At 39.9% G+C, this 15,841-nt stretch overlaps 1 protein-coding gene across 1 annotated transcript in view; it reads left to right on the forward strand.

Moving 5' to 3' along the window:
* Positions 1 to 3,908: 3,908 nt before the first annotated feature.
* The window catches only part of ATRNL1 (attractin like 1), a 765,177-nt gene continuing 753,244 nt past the window's right edge, over positions 3,909 to 15,841 (forward strand). Inside the window, exon 1 of the mRNA XM_049645843.1 lies at positions 3,909 to 4,222. Within this exon, the coding sequence (XP_049501800.1) occupies positions 3,924 to 4,222 (299 nt within the window). The 5' untranslated portion in view covers positions 3,909 to 3,923. The remainder of the gene's footprint in view (positions 4,223 to 15,841) is intronic.

Raw genomic sequence — 15,841 nt, forward strand, 5'->3', positions numbered from 1 at the left:
TGTGACAGCAAAAGAAACTGACAGAATCCAAGAAAAAAAGCCGAGTGTTAGATTTTGGTGGGGATGAGGGTGGGTTTGTGGCACATAGTCACGCAAATATTTTTAATACCATCAATACTTTTTTAGTGAGTACCTGAAGTTGATTTTTCCTTTATTGTCTAGGGCCACAGACCACGCATGCTCTATCAGTGTCTTAAAAATACTGTTCCAATTACATTAAGGATCCCTTTGAGCAAATGCACTTCTGCCTCTTGAGGCTAGGCTATCTTGATGTAGCTCTCATTATCTTGGCTGCCTTCAGAAGCCTCGTATGGGCCAAACGGTGAACAATAGAGATCATTCTTTCGTCAAGCAACCGGGAAGGGGCTGCTTTGGTTCATTAGTCCAAATAGGATCTTTCACTTTTTGAGTCGCAATCAAAAGATCAGTGGAACTGTCATTTCTCTTGTTCTTAAAAAATCGTTTGAATTTCTTTCAGTTTAGCAGCGTGAAATCTTAGCTTTTTGCCCATCACCTTATGGTACTATTGTTAAATAGTATGAATGGAAATGACACACATTCCCCAAATATCTAAAGGTCCTGGTATAAGGTTAATTGTGGAGAAAACAAATATATTTTTCTTATCTTTTCCCTTGGAGAAATTGTAATAGATAATTCCAATCTTAACAGTTTCATCCTACTTCAGTAAAACTGATTTTCCCTCCACTACCTCTTTGGAGGAAATTTTCACCTTTCTGCTGGATTTATGACTGCAATTACCAATACCATGAATTATTATAGTGTCGGATAGCACTACCAGGATGCTGACTCTACTCTTTTAGAAAAAAGATGTAACATCGTGTTGGAATTTTAAAATTTCTTGATCACAGAAGACACTGAAACATTAGTCTAGATTCTAGGCAAGCTTTATCACTGACTTTTTGTGTGACTGTTGTAAATCATTTAAGTATTCTGTGTCTGTTATTTGTAAAATATGTGACCCTCCCTTGTATAAGGAACTCCTAATCTACTGAGCCTAAAAGATAACAGACAAGCTTGTCCAGGGGTAGACCTCATGGTTTATTCATCTTTGTTTTCTTTTCCTTAAATTCATAGTAGTTACTCGGTAAATGTTGACAAAAACAGCATGAAAGGGCAAAAAAAAAAAAAGGATATAGGGCAAGTGGTGATCCTGTGAGATCCTTGTGACAGTAATTTTATATAGATTTAGTATATTCAGCTTGATTCTAAAGGCAAAGTTGAGAGGAAGCCTGTGGGGCTGAAGGTTCTTCAGTGTTAACATGAGGTACTGAGATGATTACAGTGGTTACAAGATTAAAAGATACATATTTTTAATGGGCAAATCCTTTGCTCGAATATAGGCCACAGTCAGTATGTGGCTGAGCAGTGATGTCTCTTGTTAAAGGGGCTCTCCAGTGTACCTTTTCAATTACCTTCGCACTCACTGACTGTTTTAAGAACTTGGCCACCTTCCACATTTCTGAAAGCTACTCTACATTAGCTGTGAGAAAGACGTGGCTCCCTTTAAACTTTGGCTGGCATGAGAGAAGAATGGAGAAGGCAGCAGAGATTGTTCATGTATGGCCACTACTAGAAAGAGTTCTGGATTTTACAGTCATGGAATTTAAAAGGTGTGATCCAGAGGATATCCTCCTTTCAATTTTTTTTTTTTTTCCAGAATGTTCTCCTCCCCTTCTGCCTTCATTTCAAGTAGTCTCTAAGGAGCATCCTGATACAGAAAAGATGTGAAAGGAAGAAGGGGCTGTCCTCGTTTTCAGGTTTGAGGATGACATTTCTAGTACTGATATTATGGGGGAATTGTGATTTGTCTGTTGCATTAATGAAAGTCATGGTTTTCCTTTTTTCCTTTAAGAGAGCCACCTTTTTCTGGACCTTCGTTTTCCCTTCTTAAGTCACTGCTGAGGCATTTGTAAACCAAGCCAACACTAGCATTTTATTCACCAAAGTAGAACAAAGCATTTACTAATAGAAATAGCCCGGTAACTAGTGGAAAAAAGACACAGGACTGATGGAAATCAGAGGCCTTGCATTTAAAGCTCCATTCATTACTTACCCCCAACCTGCCATTGACAAACCTTTCAACCTTTCTGAGTCTCTCTATCCTCATCCGCAAAATGGGGTTACTGGAGGATTTCCTCTGCGCAGTGGGGATAAAAGATTAAAAGAGATGATGTGGGTACATTACGCCCGAAATAAACATGAGTTGAATTTTAACAATATGACTGTGTGGTTCCAAACTAAAACTTTTTCTCCTTTTGCTGTCAGAAATGCCTTTGGTAGATTTCAAATTCTTTTTCATACTGTCTACTCTTCGTTGGTGGGGATCCCGTTTCATTGCTTGTAACTCGAGTATACATGGCTGCAATTTTGGGTTCGGCTTCCTTTCTCAAGGGTTTGAAATAGGCTGTTTAGAGAAGGCACGAAAGTACAAAGCAAAAATTTCAGCATACGCTATCAAATCTTGGAAAGTCACCTAAACGAGGAAAGACGGTCGCTGAGAGAGGAAAACGGCTCTTTTCTGGGCATCATCTCTTCCCTTCTGAAGGGGGGGGGGGGAAGCCCCGATGTTGCAATATTTTTCAAGGCACAGTATTGTCCCAGATGGAGGAGGAAACACTGACAAGCAGAAAAGGAGATACCTGGGGTTCCGAGGCAGCACGGGGCAGGGGTGGCGCGCCCAGGGCTCAGAGCCTCGCCGCTCTTTGTTGGGGGCGGGGGAGTCACCGTGTCCGTGGAAGAAATGGCTCCCCTTCTGAGAAGTCCCTCCGCGGCAGCGGCTCCGCGACCCTCGCCGACCCCTAGCCCCCGCCCCTCCCAGTTCCTGCGGACCCCACAGCGCGTGGGACTGCGGTGCCTTTAAGCCTTCTGCCTGCTGCACATGCTCAGCTCTTTGTGTGTTGTTGGGAGTTTTTCTAAGAAAAAAAGAAGAAATAGGCAGGAGGATGGGCGGAGGAAGGGGAAACGCGGGGGGAAGAGCGCTGCACTTTTGCAGCTGTAGCCGGCCGACGGGAAGGGCTTCTTTTTGCTGAAGCTGCGAAGCCGGCCGAGCTGCTTTTTCGTTCCTGGGGCTCAGGGCGCGCGTGGCGCGAGTGGGGCCGGGTACCCCCCCCCCGGCTCCCCCAGCGCACGGAGGGGAAGGGCACGCGGGCCGCACCTGGGGGGCCAGTCTCCCCGCAGCTCGCGGGCCGCGCCGGGTGGGCGCGCGCGGGGGAGTCCCCGGTCCCTGTCGGGGCGGGGCGAGACCACAGCTCTGGGTCCGTGGGGGGGGGGGGGAGCGTGGGCACGCGCGAGCGGGGGCGGGCGGTCCAAGGCACCGCGGGCTCCAGCCGCAGCCCCGGTGGCCGGCTGACGGCACGGGGGGAGAAGATGGCTGCTGGGGGGCCGCCGGCCGCCGGCCCGGCGGTGCGGCGCTGAGCCCCGCTGCCCGGATCCCCCTCCCGCGTTGGGCGCGCCCACCTCGGGGCTCCCGCGGGCCCCCGCCCTACCGGGCGCGCGGGGCTGGAGCCGAGGCAGTTGGCGCGAGCCGCGGGCGAGGCGGGGCCGCGCGCGGGGTCCCCTCCCCCTCCCGCAGGTCCCCTCCGGAGCGCTCCTCGCCGCCCGCGCCGCCCGCTCTCCGCCTCCGGCCCGGCCCGGGGCGCGGCGGCAGTGGGCTTGGCTCGCCGAGGACAAGGTCAGGAGACCGAGAGGCGATGCTCCAGTGCGACTGGAGGGAGCCGAACGGAGGCGACAGCGACTGGCATCTGTCCCTCCTGACCGGGGAGCGGGACTGGGGCAGGCGCCGGTGAGGGGGAGGAGGAGAAGCGGCGGCGGCGGCGCGGTTTTCTCCGGCCGGATTTCCCCTCCTGGAGCATCGCTGTCCGCGCCCGCGAGCGCAGCCCCGCCGGGCAGGGGCCCCGGGGAAGATGGAGCCGGGGGGCCGGGCCCGCATTGGCCCCCCGCAGCCGGCGGCCCCGGGGCTGTGGAGGGCTCGGCCGGCGGGCGGCGGCGGCGGTGGTGGTGGCGCCTCCTCCTGGCTGCTGGACGGGAACAGCTGGCTGCTGTGCTATGGCTTCCTCTACCTGGCTCTCTACGCGCAGGTGTCCCAGTCCAAGCCGTGCGAGAGGACCGGCTCCTGCTTCTCGGGCCGCTGTGTCAACTCCACCTGCCTCTGCGACCCGGGCTGGGTGGGGGACCAGTGCCAGCACTGCCAGGGCAGGTTCAAGTAAGTGCCTTCGCCGGACTCCGCATCTCAGCCCTGCCCCGCACCGGTCGCGCCCCCTCCCATCCTTCGCCCCCCTCCCCGTGTTCTCAGGCGGCCCCGGGTCCCCCGGCTGGGCGCCACCCGCGGCGCGCGCCGCGAGCGGGGTCCTCGCCTCCCTCTGCAGCCCTGGAGCCCTCGGGGCGCTGGGCTCCGCGCGGAGCCCCGACCTCTGGGCACTCGAAGCTGTCTCCGTGGTCCAGATGTCCGCAGCGACTTCTGGTCCCCTGCTCATCAGCATTTCCGTACTCAGTTATGGTGCCAAACACCGTTTTGTTAGGTCACTAGTTTTTAATGGAAAAATGTGCAAGTAACTCCTGAAATACTTGGACGATGCAAAACAATCAATCAATGCAGAAATGTAAAGGTTAAAAGTTATGGTCTACCAGTACGTCCCTCTACTCCCATCCTACTGCTCTCTCTAGAGGTAACCGTTGATAACATTTTAGTTTATTTAGTAATAAAGAGTTTATGATGGGGTTACTCTGTGCCAAACACTGTTAAGCGCCTGACGTGGATTATCTCGTTTGTTCCTCACAACAACTCTGTGAGTTGCTAGAATTATTATGCCGGATTCACAGAGATAACTGGAGGCAACGGGTTTAAGTAATTTGCCCAGGATTGCACAGTAGTAAGGGCCGAATTATGATTCCGAATCAGCTAGTTTAACTCTAGAATGTTCACTTATAGCCAATATATTATGTTGAATTTGCTAGGACAGTTTTAATTGAGAATACAAGAGTGACTTTGGGTTACATAAAATGGGAAATATCTGGACTCTTTAATATAGGGAAGGTAATGGATTTTTCCAACTGTTTGTTTCACTATCAGCTGTCCTGTGAGAGCATCATCGTCTTTTTTCCTGAAGCTCAAGGCCCTAAGGAGTTTGTGTTACAATAGTAAAGACACATTCCCCCTATTGGTGGATAAATTTTACGTTCCTGCCTGATAGGGAAAGAAATGGGTGAGTGCGGGGGAGTAGCAAGATACTTGAGGCCATTAGGGTAGCCACCTGACAATCTGCAGGTAACAGGCATTAAGTAAGGCAACTTCTTAGACTTAGATGGTTACTGTGAAGTTTGCTGGCTGTTTTGTGGCTCTGAAATAACACTGTGTAGATTACTGATACTTATTGTCACGATGATCGCAAAATCTGAGTGAAATGTCTCCGTCTCTAAGGCAGAGCTAGGAATATTGTCCACCTTATTAATGTGTTATAGGAAAATGCCCTGGGAGTTTTGTTTTATTTTATTAGGAAAATGTCCTGGGAGTTTTAAATATAGCATATTTTCCTTTTTTTTTTTTTTTTTAACTGTTGCTAGTTAAAACAGTGTTCTTTAAAGCTCTTGTGAAACTATTTTTTTTTAAAGGATACTTTAATTTTAGGTAGATCCTATTATTTAAATTTACAGCAGGCTTTTGGAAGTGAAATCTCAAAATGAAGCTTTATGACATTCATTTGTGGCAATAGGTTGAAATGTTTTCTCACTTCTTACTTTCACAAATTAGTATAATGTATAGTTTTGTTTGGTACTTTTTTAATTGGGAAGAGGTGCTAATTAAAAGTTTTAAAAAGTGTTTCAAGATAAGGAAAGATGTCTTATTGAATTGTGCTTGTTCATAATGTTGTTGTTTTTGTTTTTTTTTTAACTTAAGTGTTTTTAAACTTGGGCTATGACAATTTCAGCCAGCCTTTATATCTACCAAGAATCTTGAACATATAAACTGGCAGCAAAAAATGAAAAAAGCTGCATCAATTTTTTACATCTTTCTATTAATAGATAGGAAGATTGCTTGATTCATATGTGATTTAGGGATTTTGGCCTTTGTGTGGGTGGATTTGCTCCATTTACCTAAAGAGGACAAAGATTGCTGTAGTGCTGAGAAGCTTCTATATACATTTTATAGTAGTGGAACTTGTTAATCAGCTAGGTCTGTAGCCTGTAACCTTGCTAGCAGATGTCCCAGTTAGTAGGCAAGGTCACAGATCAAGTTAAACCAGCTTAAATAACATGGGGAGATGATTTCACAAACATCATATGTTAGTGAGTAAGGAATAGTTTCTTTAATACAGTTAATTAACGAACCCTGAACTAATCATTGAATATAAATAAATTCTTTGGAAGTCGTTATATGATTCATTGTACTGTAGTGGTAAGTACTTTTTCATTTCTCTGTGGAATACAAGCTATTAATTAGATAAATACAACTGGCACTACTCTGTGTTTTATGTATACTCTTAGGGGTAAAACGTGGTAGTTAATGTTAAAGGGAAGAATCAATTTAGAAGACGGGAATTCTTCCTGGTGGAGTATATGCTAAGCTAAGAAAGGTTTGTTTGAAGTTTGGTGGCTTATTTTATTCAGCATTTGAAGTAATAATGTAGTGGGAAAGACTTTAACTGGAAATTCTCACTTCGTTAATTATCTTGAAAATCTTTTACTAAACTGAAGGATAGCAACCTAGAAAACATATCAAAAATGATCAATCTTGGTAAGCAGGTGTCAAAATTAATTGGCTGGTTTCATGATAACTTAGGTGTTGTTTTTTTTTTTTTTTTCCCCCTACTGTAGGAATTTTACTGAGAATGAGAGTATTCCTCAAATGGTTATTTAGAATGAAAGATTAATGTTGGGGGAGGGGGTGGAGTGCAGAATCAAAAGTATCAAAAGTGCTACTTTAGTTCTTTAAGCATTGATTGTAGTCTTTTATCTGTTTCCATTTGAATAGAATAAAACAGAATTACAAGCGATTTCTCACATAGGTATAATGAAATGAATACTGATCTTTGACTAAAGCTAGGCTGAAATGTTTAGGACTGAGAATCAGGACAGTGCCAATTTGAAACATAAGGATATGATATATGCTAATTTGAGTAATAGTTACTTGAGTAGCTTAGTAGAACATTAGTTCAGAAAACAATTTGCTGCAAACTTTACCAAAAGGAATGGCATTCTCTTTTAGAAACCAGTTCTTTGGAATTATTTCTGTAGAATAGCTGAGATTTATATTTATATAAATTTATATTTTGTGATCAGACCTGGACATTTTCTTGTTAATGTGACTTAGGGGCCTATGACTTCTAATTTCTATATAAAACCTAAATTAATGCTCTGAGATTGGAAAATATTTCATTATATTAAGAACAATTGCTAAATGTAAATTTATTAAAACACATTTATTGGGTATTTTTCTAAAATCTATTACATCTTATATGTTTAATGTGTACATATTTATAGAAAATTTTTATTTATTTTGAGAAAGGGAGGGAGACAGAGTGAGCGAAGGGAAGGGACGGGGGGGGGGGGGGGAGAGAGAGAGAGAGAGAGAGAGAGAGAATATCCCAAGCAGGCTCTGTGCTGTCAGTGCAGAGCCCGACATGGGGCTCCATCTCACGAATTGTGAGATCATTACCTGAGTCGAAATCAAGATTTGGATGCTTAACTGACTGAGCCACCCAGGTGCCCACTGTACATAGATTTTTTTTTTAAACTCTTAGGTTAGTCAAATGTGGATACTGAAATTCTCATATTTATAATAGAAGTATTCTATTTCTGGTGACAGCAAAATGAAGATATACTGTTAAGAATTTCTTTGCTGTTATGAACAGAAAGGGGCAGGGTTAATTATGTAAATATGTTTTCTTAACTACTTTTAAACACATATTTGGAATCTTTTTTATTAATAGTAGAGAAACTGTCAGTAACACTGAAGGTGCACCCAATACTCTCTGACCTCTTTCTCCCTCCTTCTTTCCTTTCCTTCCTTCCTTTAATTTTTTAATGCTTTCACCCATAAGTTTTTTTTAAGTTTTTATTTAAGTTGCAGTTAGTTACCATACAGTGTAATAATAGTTTCAGGTATACAATATAGTGATTCAACACTTCATACAACACCCAGTGCACATTGCAGTAAGTGTACTCCTTAATTCCCAGCCCAACCCCCCTTCCTTTCTGGTAACAGTCTTTATTTTATTTTATTTTATTTTATTTTATTTTATTTTATTTATTTTTTTTAACGTTTATTTATTTTTGAGACAGAGAGAGACAAAGCATGAACAGGGGAGGGTCAGAGAGAGGGAGACACAGAATCTGAAACAGGCTCCAGGCTCTGAGCTGTCAGCACAGAGCCCGACGCGGGGCTCGAACTCACGGACCGCGAGATCATGACCTGGGCCGAAGTCGGCCGCTTAACCGACTGAGCCACCCAGGCGCCCCAACAGTCTTCTTTATTTTAAACTAAGATTATAATATGTAATTTATATACATGGGTTCTTTATATTATTAAAACATACAGTTACACAGTATAAATTTAAAACAGTCTAAATAGAATATTTCTAAGATCCTAAATTGATAAAGTAAGTTATTTGTAGTAGCATGGTTTTCAAGACCACCTGTCTGCAGATTTGACTCTTCTGTTTTTTTTTTTTTTTTTTTTTCTTTCTTTCTGTACTTGTCTTTATTCTCTTTCCTGTCTGGTCTTTGGTTGGCTGATTACTAGACATCTTTCAAATCTTAGCTTACACTAGTACCTGAAGGAGGCTTTTCTGACTTGTCAAATTGTGCCCCCTTATTATACACTCTTACAGCAGTCTTTTTCCTTATTTAATTGGAATTATAAGTTTTTCCATTATTTTAAGACCTTTATTGAGGTATAGTTGACATGCAATAAATTATAAAATTTAAAAAGTTTTGTCTCTGAAACTATCACCGTAATGATAATCATAAAAATATCCATCACACCCAAAAGTTCCATGTGCCCCTTCATAATCCTTCTCTCTCCTTCCTGCTGCTTCTCCCTATCCCTAGGCAACTACTGAGCTGCTTTCTGTCACTATACACTTGATGGATTTTTTAGAATTTTATAGAAGTGAAATTATACATTGTGTATTATTCCTTTTTGTCTGGCTTCATTCACACAGCTTATTTATTTTGAGATTCATTAATGGTGTATCAGAAGTTTATTCCTTTTAATTGCTGAGTAGTATTCCGATGTATGGATATACCACAATTTGTTTTTCACCCACAGAAGGGCGTGTAGGTTGTTTCTAGTTTTTGGCTATTCTGTATAAAGTTGGTATAATCTTTTATGCAGAAGTCTTTATAGGGACATATGCTTTCATTGGTCTTGGGTAAACACTGAAGAATGGAATGACCCGTTCACATAGCAGATACATGTTTACCTTTTCAACAAACTGACAAACTGTTTTCCAGAGTGGTTCTATTATTTACATTCCCACCAGCAGTGTAGGAATCTTCTATTTAATTCACATTCTCACCAACACTTGGTGTGGTCAGTCTTCTAAATTTTGGCAGTTCTAATTTGTATGTAGTGATATGTCATTGTGGTTTAATTTGCATTTTTCTAATGACTAATGGTGTTGAGCATCTTGTCATGTGCTTACTTGCCATCTGTATATCTTCTTTGGAGAGGTATCTGTTCAAAACTTGCACATTTAAAAACATTTTTGTTACTGATTTTTATGAGTTTTTTTCACATTCTGGATATTAGTTCCATATCAGATATATCATTTGCAAATGTTTTTTTTCTTGGCTGGGGCTTGTCTTTTTATTCTCTGAACAGAGAATTTGTTTTCAAAGAACAAAAGTGTTAACCATTTTTTAAAAAAATGTTAACTTACTTATTTTTGAGGGGGGAGAGAGGGAGAGGGAGAGAGAAAAAGAGAGAAAACACAAGTGGGGGAGGAGAGACACAATCTGAAGCAGGCTCCAGGCTCTGAGCTGTTAGTGCGGAGCCTGATGAGGGGCTCAAACCCACGAGCCATGAGATCATGACCTCAGCCAAAGTCAGATGCTTAACTGACTGAGCCACCCAGGTGCTCCAAAGAACACAAGCTTTAAATTTGATGAATTCATTTCTTTCTTTTAGGCGTTACATTTTTGGTGTTATATCTACGAGACCTTTGCCTAGCTTATAATTCCTCTTGAATTTTTTTCTAGAAGTTTTGTAGTTTTAGACTTTACATTTATAGTTTGAGTTAATTTCTGCATATGGTGAGAGGTGGGGATCTCAATTCTTTCTTTCTTTCTTTTTTTACATATAGAAATTCAGTTGTTCCGGGACCATTTTAAGAAGACTATCCTTTCTCTGATAAGTAGCTTTATATCTTGGCCAAAACCAGTTGTTCGTATATTTGTGTGTTTATTTGTGGATTCTACTCTGTTCCATTGATCTCTTTGTCTGTTTGTATGTCAAGACAATGATATCTTGGTTATTGTAGCTTTATAAGTCTTGAACTCAGCAAATATTACGTCCTTCAATTTTGTCCTTTTTTCAATTATTTTGGCTATTCCAGGTTCTTTTAATTTCCTTATGAATTTCAGAATCATCTTGCCAATTTCTCCAAAAAAGTCTGCAGAGATTTTACTTGGGATTGTGTTGAAGTTATAGACCAGTTTGGGGGGACAATTGACCTCTTATTAATATTTTTTCTGACTCATGAGCATGGTATATCTCTCCTTTTATTTAGGTCTTCTTTAATCTCTCAGCAAAATTTAAAAATTTTTACTGAATCTTACAACACTTGTCAGTTTTTCCCTAAATACATTTTTGGATGCTGTTATAAACTATAATATTTTTACTTTTAATTTCTTTTTTTTTTTTTTTTTTTAAGTTTTTTTTTTTTTTTTTGGGCAGAGAGAGACAGAGCATGAACGGGGGGGGGGCAGAGAGAGAGGGAGACACAGAATCGGAAACAGGCTCCAGGCTCCGAGCCATCAGCCCAGAGCCTGACGCGGGGCTCGAACTCACGGACCGCGAGATCGTGACCTGGCTGAAGTCGGACGCTTAACCGACTGCGCCACCCAGGCGCCCCTACTTTTAATTTCTGATTGTTGCTATTATATGGAAATACAACTGTTTTAAAAAAAAATTTTTTTTTTTTTAACATTTATTTATTTTTGAGACAGAGAGAGACAGAGCATGAATGGGGGAGGGTCAGAGAGAGGGAGACACAGAATCTGAAACAGGCTCCAGGCTCTGAGCTTTCAGCACAGAGCCTGACGTGGGGCTCCAACCCACGGACCGTGAGATCATGACCTGAGCCGAAGTCCGCCGCTTAACCGACTGAGCCACCCAGGCGCCCCACAACTGGTTTTTTTAAAGTTAATCTTGTGTCTTTCATTCTTACTAAGCTCATTAGTTGTAGTAGATTTCTATAGATTCCTTATGATATTTTGAATAGATGATTATGTTGTTTGCAAATAAAGATACCTTTACTCCTTTGTTTGCAATCTGGATGCCTTTTATTTTCTTGCCTTATTTCACTGCCTAGAATCTCCATTGCAGTGATCTATACATGTGATGGCAGGGGTCAACTGTATGTCATTCTTGATTTAGGGGGACAATATTTAATCTGTAACCATTAATATGTTATCTGTAAATTTTTTGTAAATCTCTTTTATTGCATTGAGGATGCTTTTTCCTGTTCCTAGTTTGCTGAGAGTTTTTATTGGGATGGATATTGGATTGTGTTGAATACTTTTTCTGCATCTATTGAGGTGATCATATCATTTTTCTATTTGTTGGTATTATGAATTATATTGCTTTCATTTGATGTTGCCTTCATTTGATTTAACATATATAACTACAAGTTCAATTTAAGTAATATATGTATATATATGACTGTATAACTAGAATTTGTTAAGATTTATTTTCCAGAATATTGTCCATCATGGTAAACATTCCTTGTGCATGTGAAAAGAATGTGTATGATGGATGGAACGTTCTATACATTTCAGGAGATTGAGTTGATTCACAGTTTTGTTCAAGTTTTCTGAAACCTTTGATTTTCTGCCTATTTCTGTCAGTTATTGGGAGAGTGGTATTAAAATCTTCAGTTATAATTTTGCATTTATCTTTTTTACCCCTGTAGTCTTACCTGTTTTGCCTCATGTATTTTGACGCTCTGTTATTAAGTGCATAGAATTCCTTTTGATAAATTGACCCCTTTTTCATTATGAGATGACTGTTGAAAAGATGATCCTTTTTTCATTGATGTCTTTGTACCTTTGTTAAAAATCAATTGGGTATCTCTATGTCTGTATCTGTTTCTTGACTATGTTCTGTTCCTTTGATCCATGTGTATGTCCTTTTGAGAGTCTCTCTCTTTTTTTGACTATTGTTGCTTTACAGTAATTCTTGAAATTAGATAGTGAGATTCCTATAACTTTTTATTTTTGAAAACTCATCTAGCTTTTTCAGTTATTTGCTTTTCCACATATTAGAATCAGTTTGTCAATTCAAAAAAAAAAAATCCTACTGAGTGGGATTTTGTTGACTTGGGATCATTTTGGGAAGAACTGACATCTAAACAATACTGGCTTCTCCAGTCCACCAACATGATACATTTCTTCATTTATTTAGGTGTTCATTTATTTCTTGCATCACTGTTTTGTAGTTATTAGGTATAGATCCTACATGTATTTTGTTAGATTTATACCCAAATAGTTTGTGTTCTTTGATGCTATTGTAATTGATGTTATTTCTTTCAGTTTGTTTCCATTTGATCATTTTTATTATGTGGGAATACAATTGAGTTTTTAAAATTTTATTTAAATTCAAGTTAGTTAACATACAGTATAATATTGGTTTCAGTAGTAGGACCCAGTGATTCATCACTTACATTTAACACCCATTGTTTATCCCAACAAGTGCCCTCCTTAATGCCCATCACCCATTTAGCCATCCCCCCACTCAACATCCCTCCAGCAACCCTCAGTTTGTTTCTCTGTATTTAAGGGTCTCTTATGGTTTGCCTCCCTCTCTGTTTTTATCTTATTTTTCCTTCTCTTCCCCTATGTTCATCTGTGTTTCTTAAATTCCACATATGAGTGAAATCATATGATAGTTGTCTTTCTCTGCCTGACTTATTTCACTTAGCATAATACACTCTAGTTCGATCCATGTTGTTGCAAATGGCAGGATTTCATTCTTTTTGATTGCCGAGTAGTATTCCATAGTGTATGTGTACACACACATATATACATACATACATACATACATACATACCATATTTCTTTATTCATTCATCGATTGATGGACATTGGGCGTTTTCTATAATTTGGCTGTTTTGTAAATGTTTATTTATTTTTTGAGAGAGAGAATGAGAGGCAGAGGCAGAGAAAGAGAGAGGGAGACAGAGGATCTGAAGTGGGCAAAGTACTGACAGCAGAGAGCCTGATGCCGGGCTTGAACTCATGAACTGAGATCATGACCTGAGCCGAAGTTGGACACTTAACTGACTGAGCCACCCAGGTGTCCCAATTTGGCTATTGTTGATAGCACTGGTATAAACATTGGGGTTCATGTGCCCCTTTGAATTAGCATTTTTCTATCCTTTGTGTAAATATCTAGTAGTGCAATTGCTAGTCCTTAGTGTATTTCTATTTTTAATTTTTTGAGAAATCTCCATACTGTTTTCCGGAGTGGCTGCACCAGTTTGCATTCCCACCAACAGTACAAAAGGACTCCTTTTTCTCTGCATCCTTGCCAACACCTGTTTTTTCCTGAATTGTTAATTTTAGCCGTTCTGACAGGTATGAGGTGGTATCTCATTGTGGTTTTGATTTGTGTGTCTCTGATGATGAATGATGTTGACTTTGTATCCTGCAATGTTGCTAAACCCACTTAGTTTTAGTAGCTTTTCTTATATAGATTCCTTGGAATTTTCTACATAGACAATTAGGTTATCTGTGCATGGAGACCATTTTACTTCTTCCTTTATAATTATATAAATATAATTTATGGGATAAACCCCACTTGGTCACAATATATTGTAATTTTTGTATATTGGTGTATTTGATTTGCTGTTTTGTTGAGGATTTTTGCTTCTGTATTCTCAAAAGATACTGCTTTGTAATTTTCTTTAATGGCTTTTCTTATGATAATGGTAGCCCTATAAAATGAATTAGAAATTGCCCCCTTTTCTGTTTTCTGGAAGAATTTATGTAGGACTAGTATTACTTTTTTCTCAAATGTTGGTAAAATTCATCAGTGATGCCAGCTGGACCTGAGATTTTCTGTGGAAAGGCTTGCAACTATGATTTCAATTTTTTAAAAAGTTTATTTATTGATTTTTGAGAGAGAGAGAAGGGGGGAGGGACAGAGAGGGAGAGAGAATCCCAAGAAGGTTCAGCACTATCAGTCCAGAGCCTGTCTTCGGGCTTGAATTCGTGAACTGTCAGATCATGACCTGAGATGAAATCAAGAGTCGGATGCTTAACCGACTGAGCCACCCAGGCACCCCTGAATTGAGATTTTAAAATAGATGTAGGGACATTCATTTCATTGATTTCTTTTTGAATGAGTTTTAGTAGGTTGTCTTAGATTGACCATTTCATCTAAGTTTTCAAATTTGTGGGCTTAAAATTGTGTATAATACTCCCTTATTATCCTTTTAGAGTCTGTGGAGTCTTTAGTAATATTTCTTCTATTTCTGATACTGGTACTTTACATTTTCTTTTTTCTTGCTTAGTCTGTCTATATAATTATTGATATTAATGATCTTTTCAAAGAATATGTTTGGTTTCATTGATTTCCACTATTTTTTTCTTTTGTTGTTTTCAGTTTCATTGAATGCTGCTTCCTTTGGTTTTAATTTGCTTTTCTTATTCTAATTTCCTAAGATGAAAAGCTTAGATTGTTAATTTGAAAGGTTTTTTCCCTTTCTAATAAAAGCATTTTAATGCTATATGTGTTCTTCTAAGCACTGCTTTAGCTGCATCTCACATATTGTTATGTAGTGCTTTCGTTTTTATTCAGTTCAATATATTTTCCAGTTTTCCTTTAGACATCTTTTTTGGCTTATGTGAGCAATTTTTTAAATTTTCAGATATTTGAGGATTTTTCAAAGGTTTTTCTGTTATTTATTTCTAGTTAAATTCCATTATGTTCAAAGAACATACCTTGTATGATATCAGTCCTTATAAATTTGTTAAGACTTGTGTCTGGAAAAAATATGGTGTATTGTGGTGATTATTAGTATGTGCAGTTGAAAATAATTCTCTTGAGTGGAATATTATAGAAATGTCAGTTGGGTCAAGTTGGTTGTTGATATTGTTTAGACATGTATATCCTTCCTAGATATTCTGTCTGGTTCAGTTGGTCACTGAAAGAAGACTGTTGAAGTCTCCAACTGTAATTATGGATCTGTTTCCTTTCACTTCTGTTAGTTTTGTTTTTGTTTTGAAGCTTTTTTGGTGGGTGCATATACAATTAGAACTGCTATGTTTTTTTGGTGAACTGATCCATTCATCATAGTATCATTTCCTGCCTCTTTGGTAATTGTTTCTGCTTTGAAGTCTACTTTGATATTAATAGCCACTCTATTTTATATATATATATATATTATAATATATAATATTATAATATATAATCTAATCTATCCAGAGTTAGAATTATTTTACTTCAGGTGAAATTAAGTTTTGGAACCATGTTTGTCCACTTATCCATCCCCACTCACCTTTGCTATAGTTGTCATATACATCAAATGTGCTTGTATGGCAAACCTCATTAGATAAAATTGTAAATTTTGCTTTCAGCAATATACATATTATAAAGAAC

Source organism: Panthera uncia, chromosome D2 (genome assembly GCF_023721935.1).
Source record: "Panthera uncia isolate 11264 chromosome D2, Puncia_PCG_1.0, whole genome shotgun sequence".
Classification (NCBI taxonomy): Eukaryota; Metazoa; Chordata; class Mammalia; order Carnivora; family Felidae; genus Panthera; species Panthera uncia.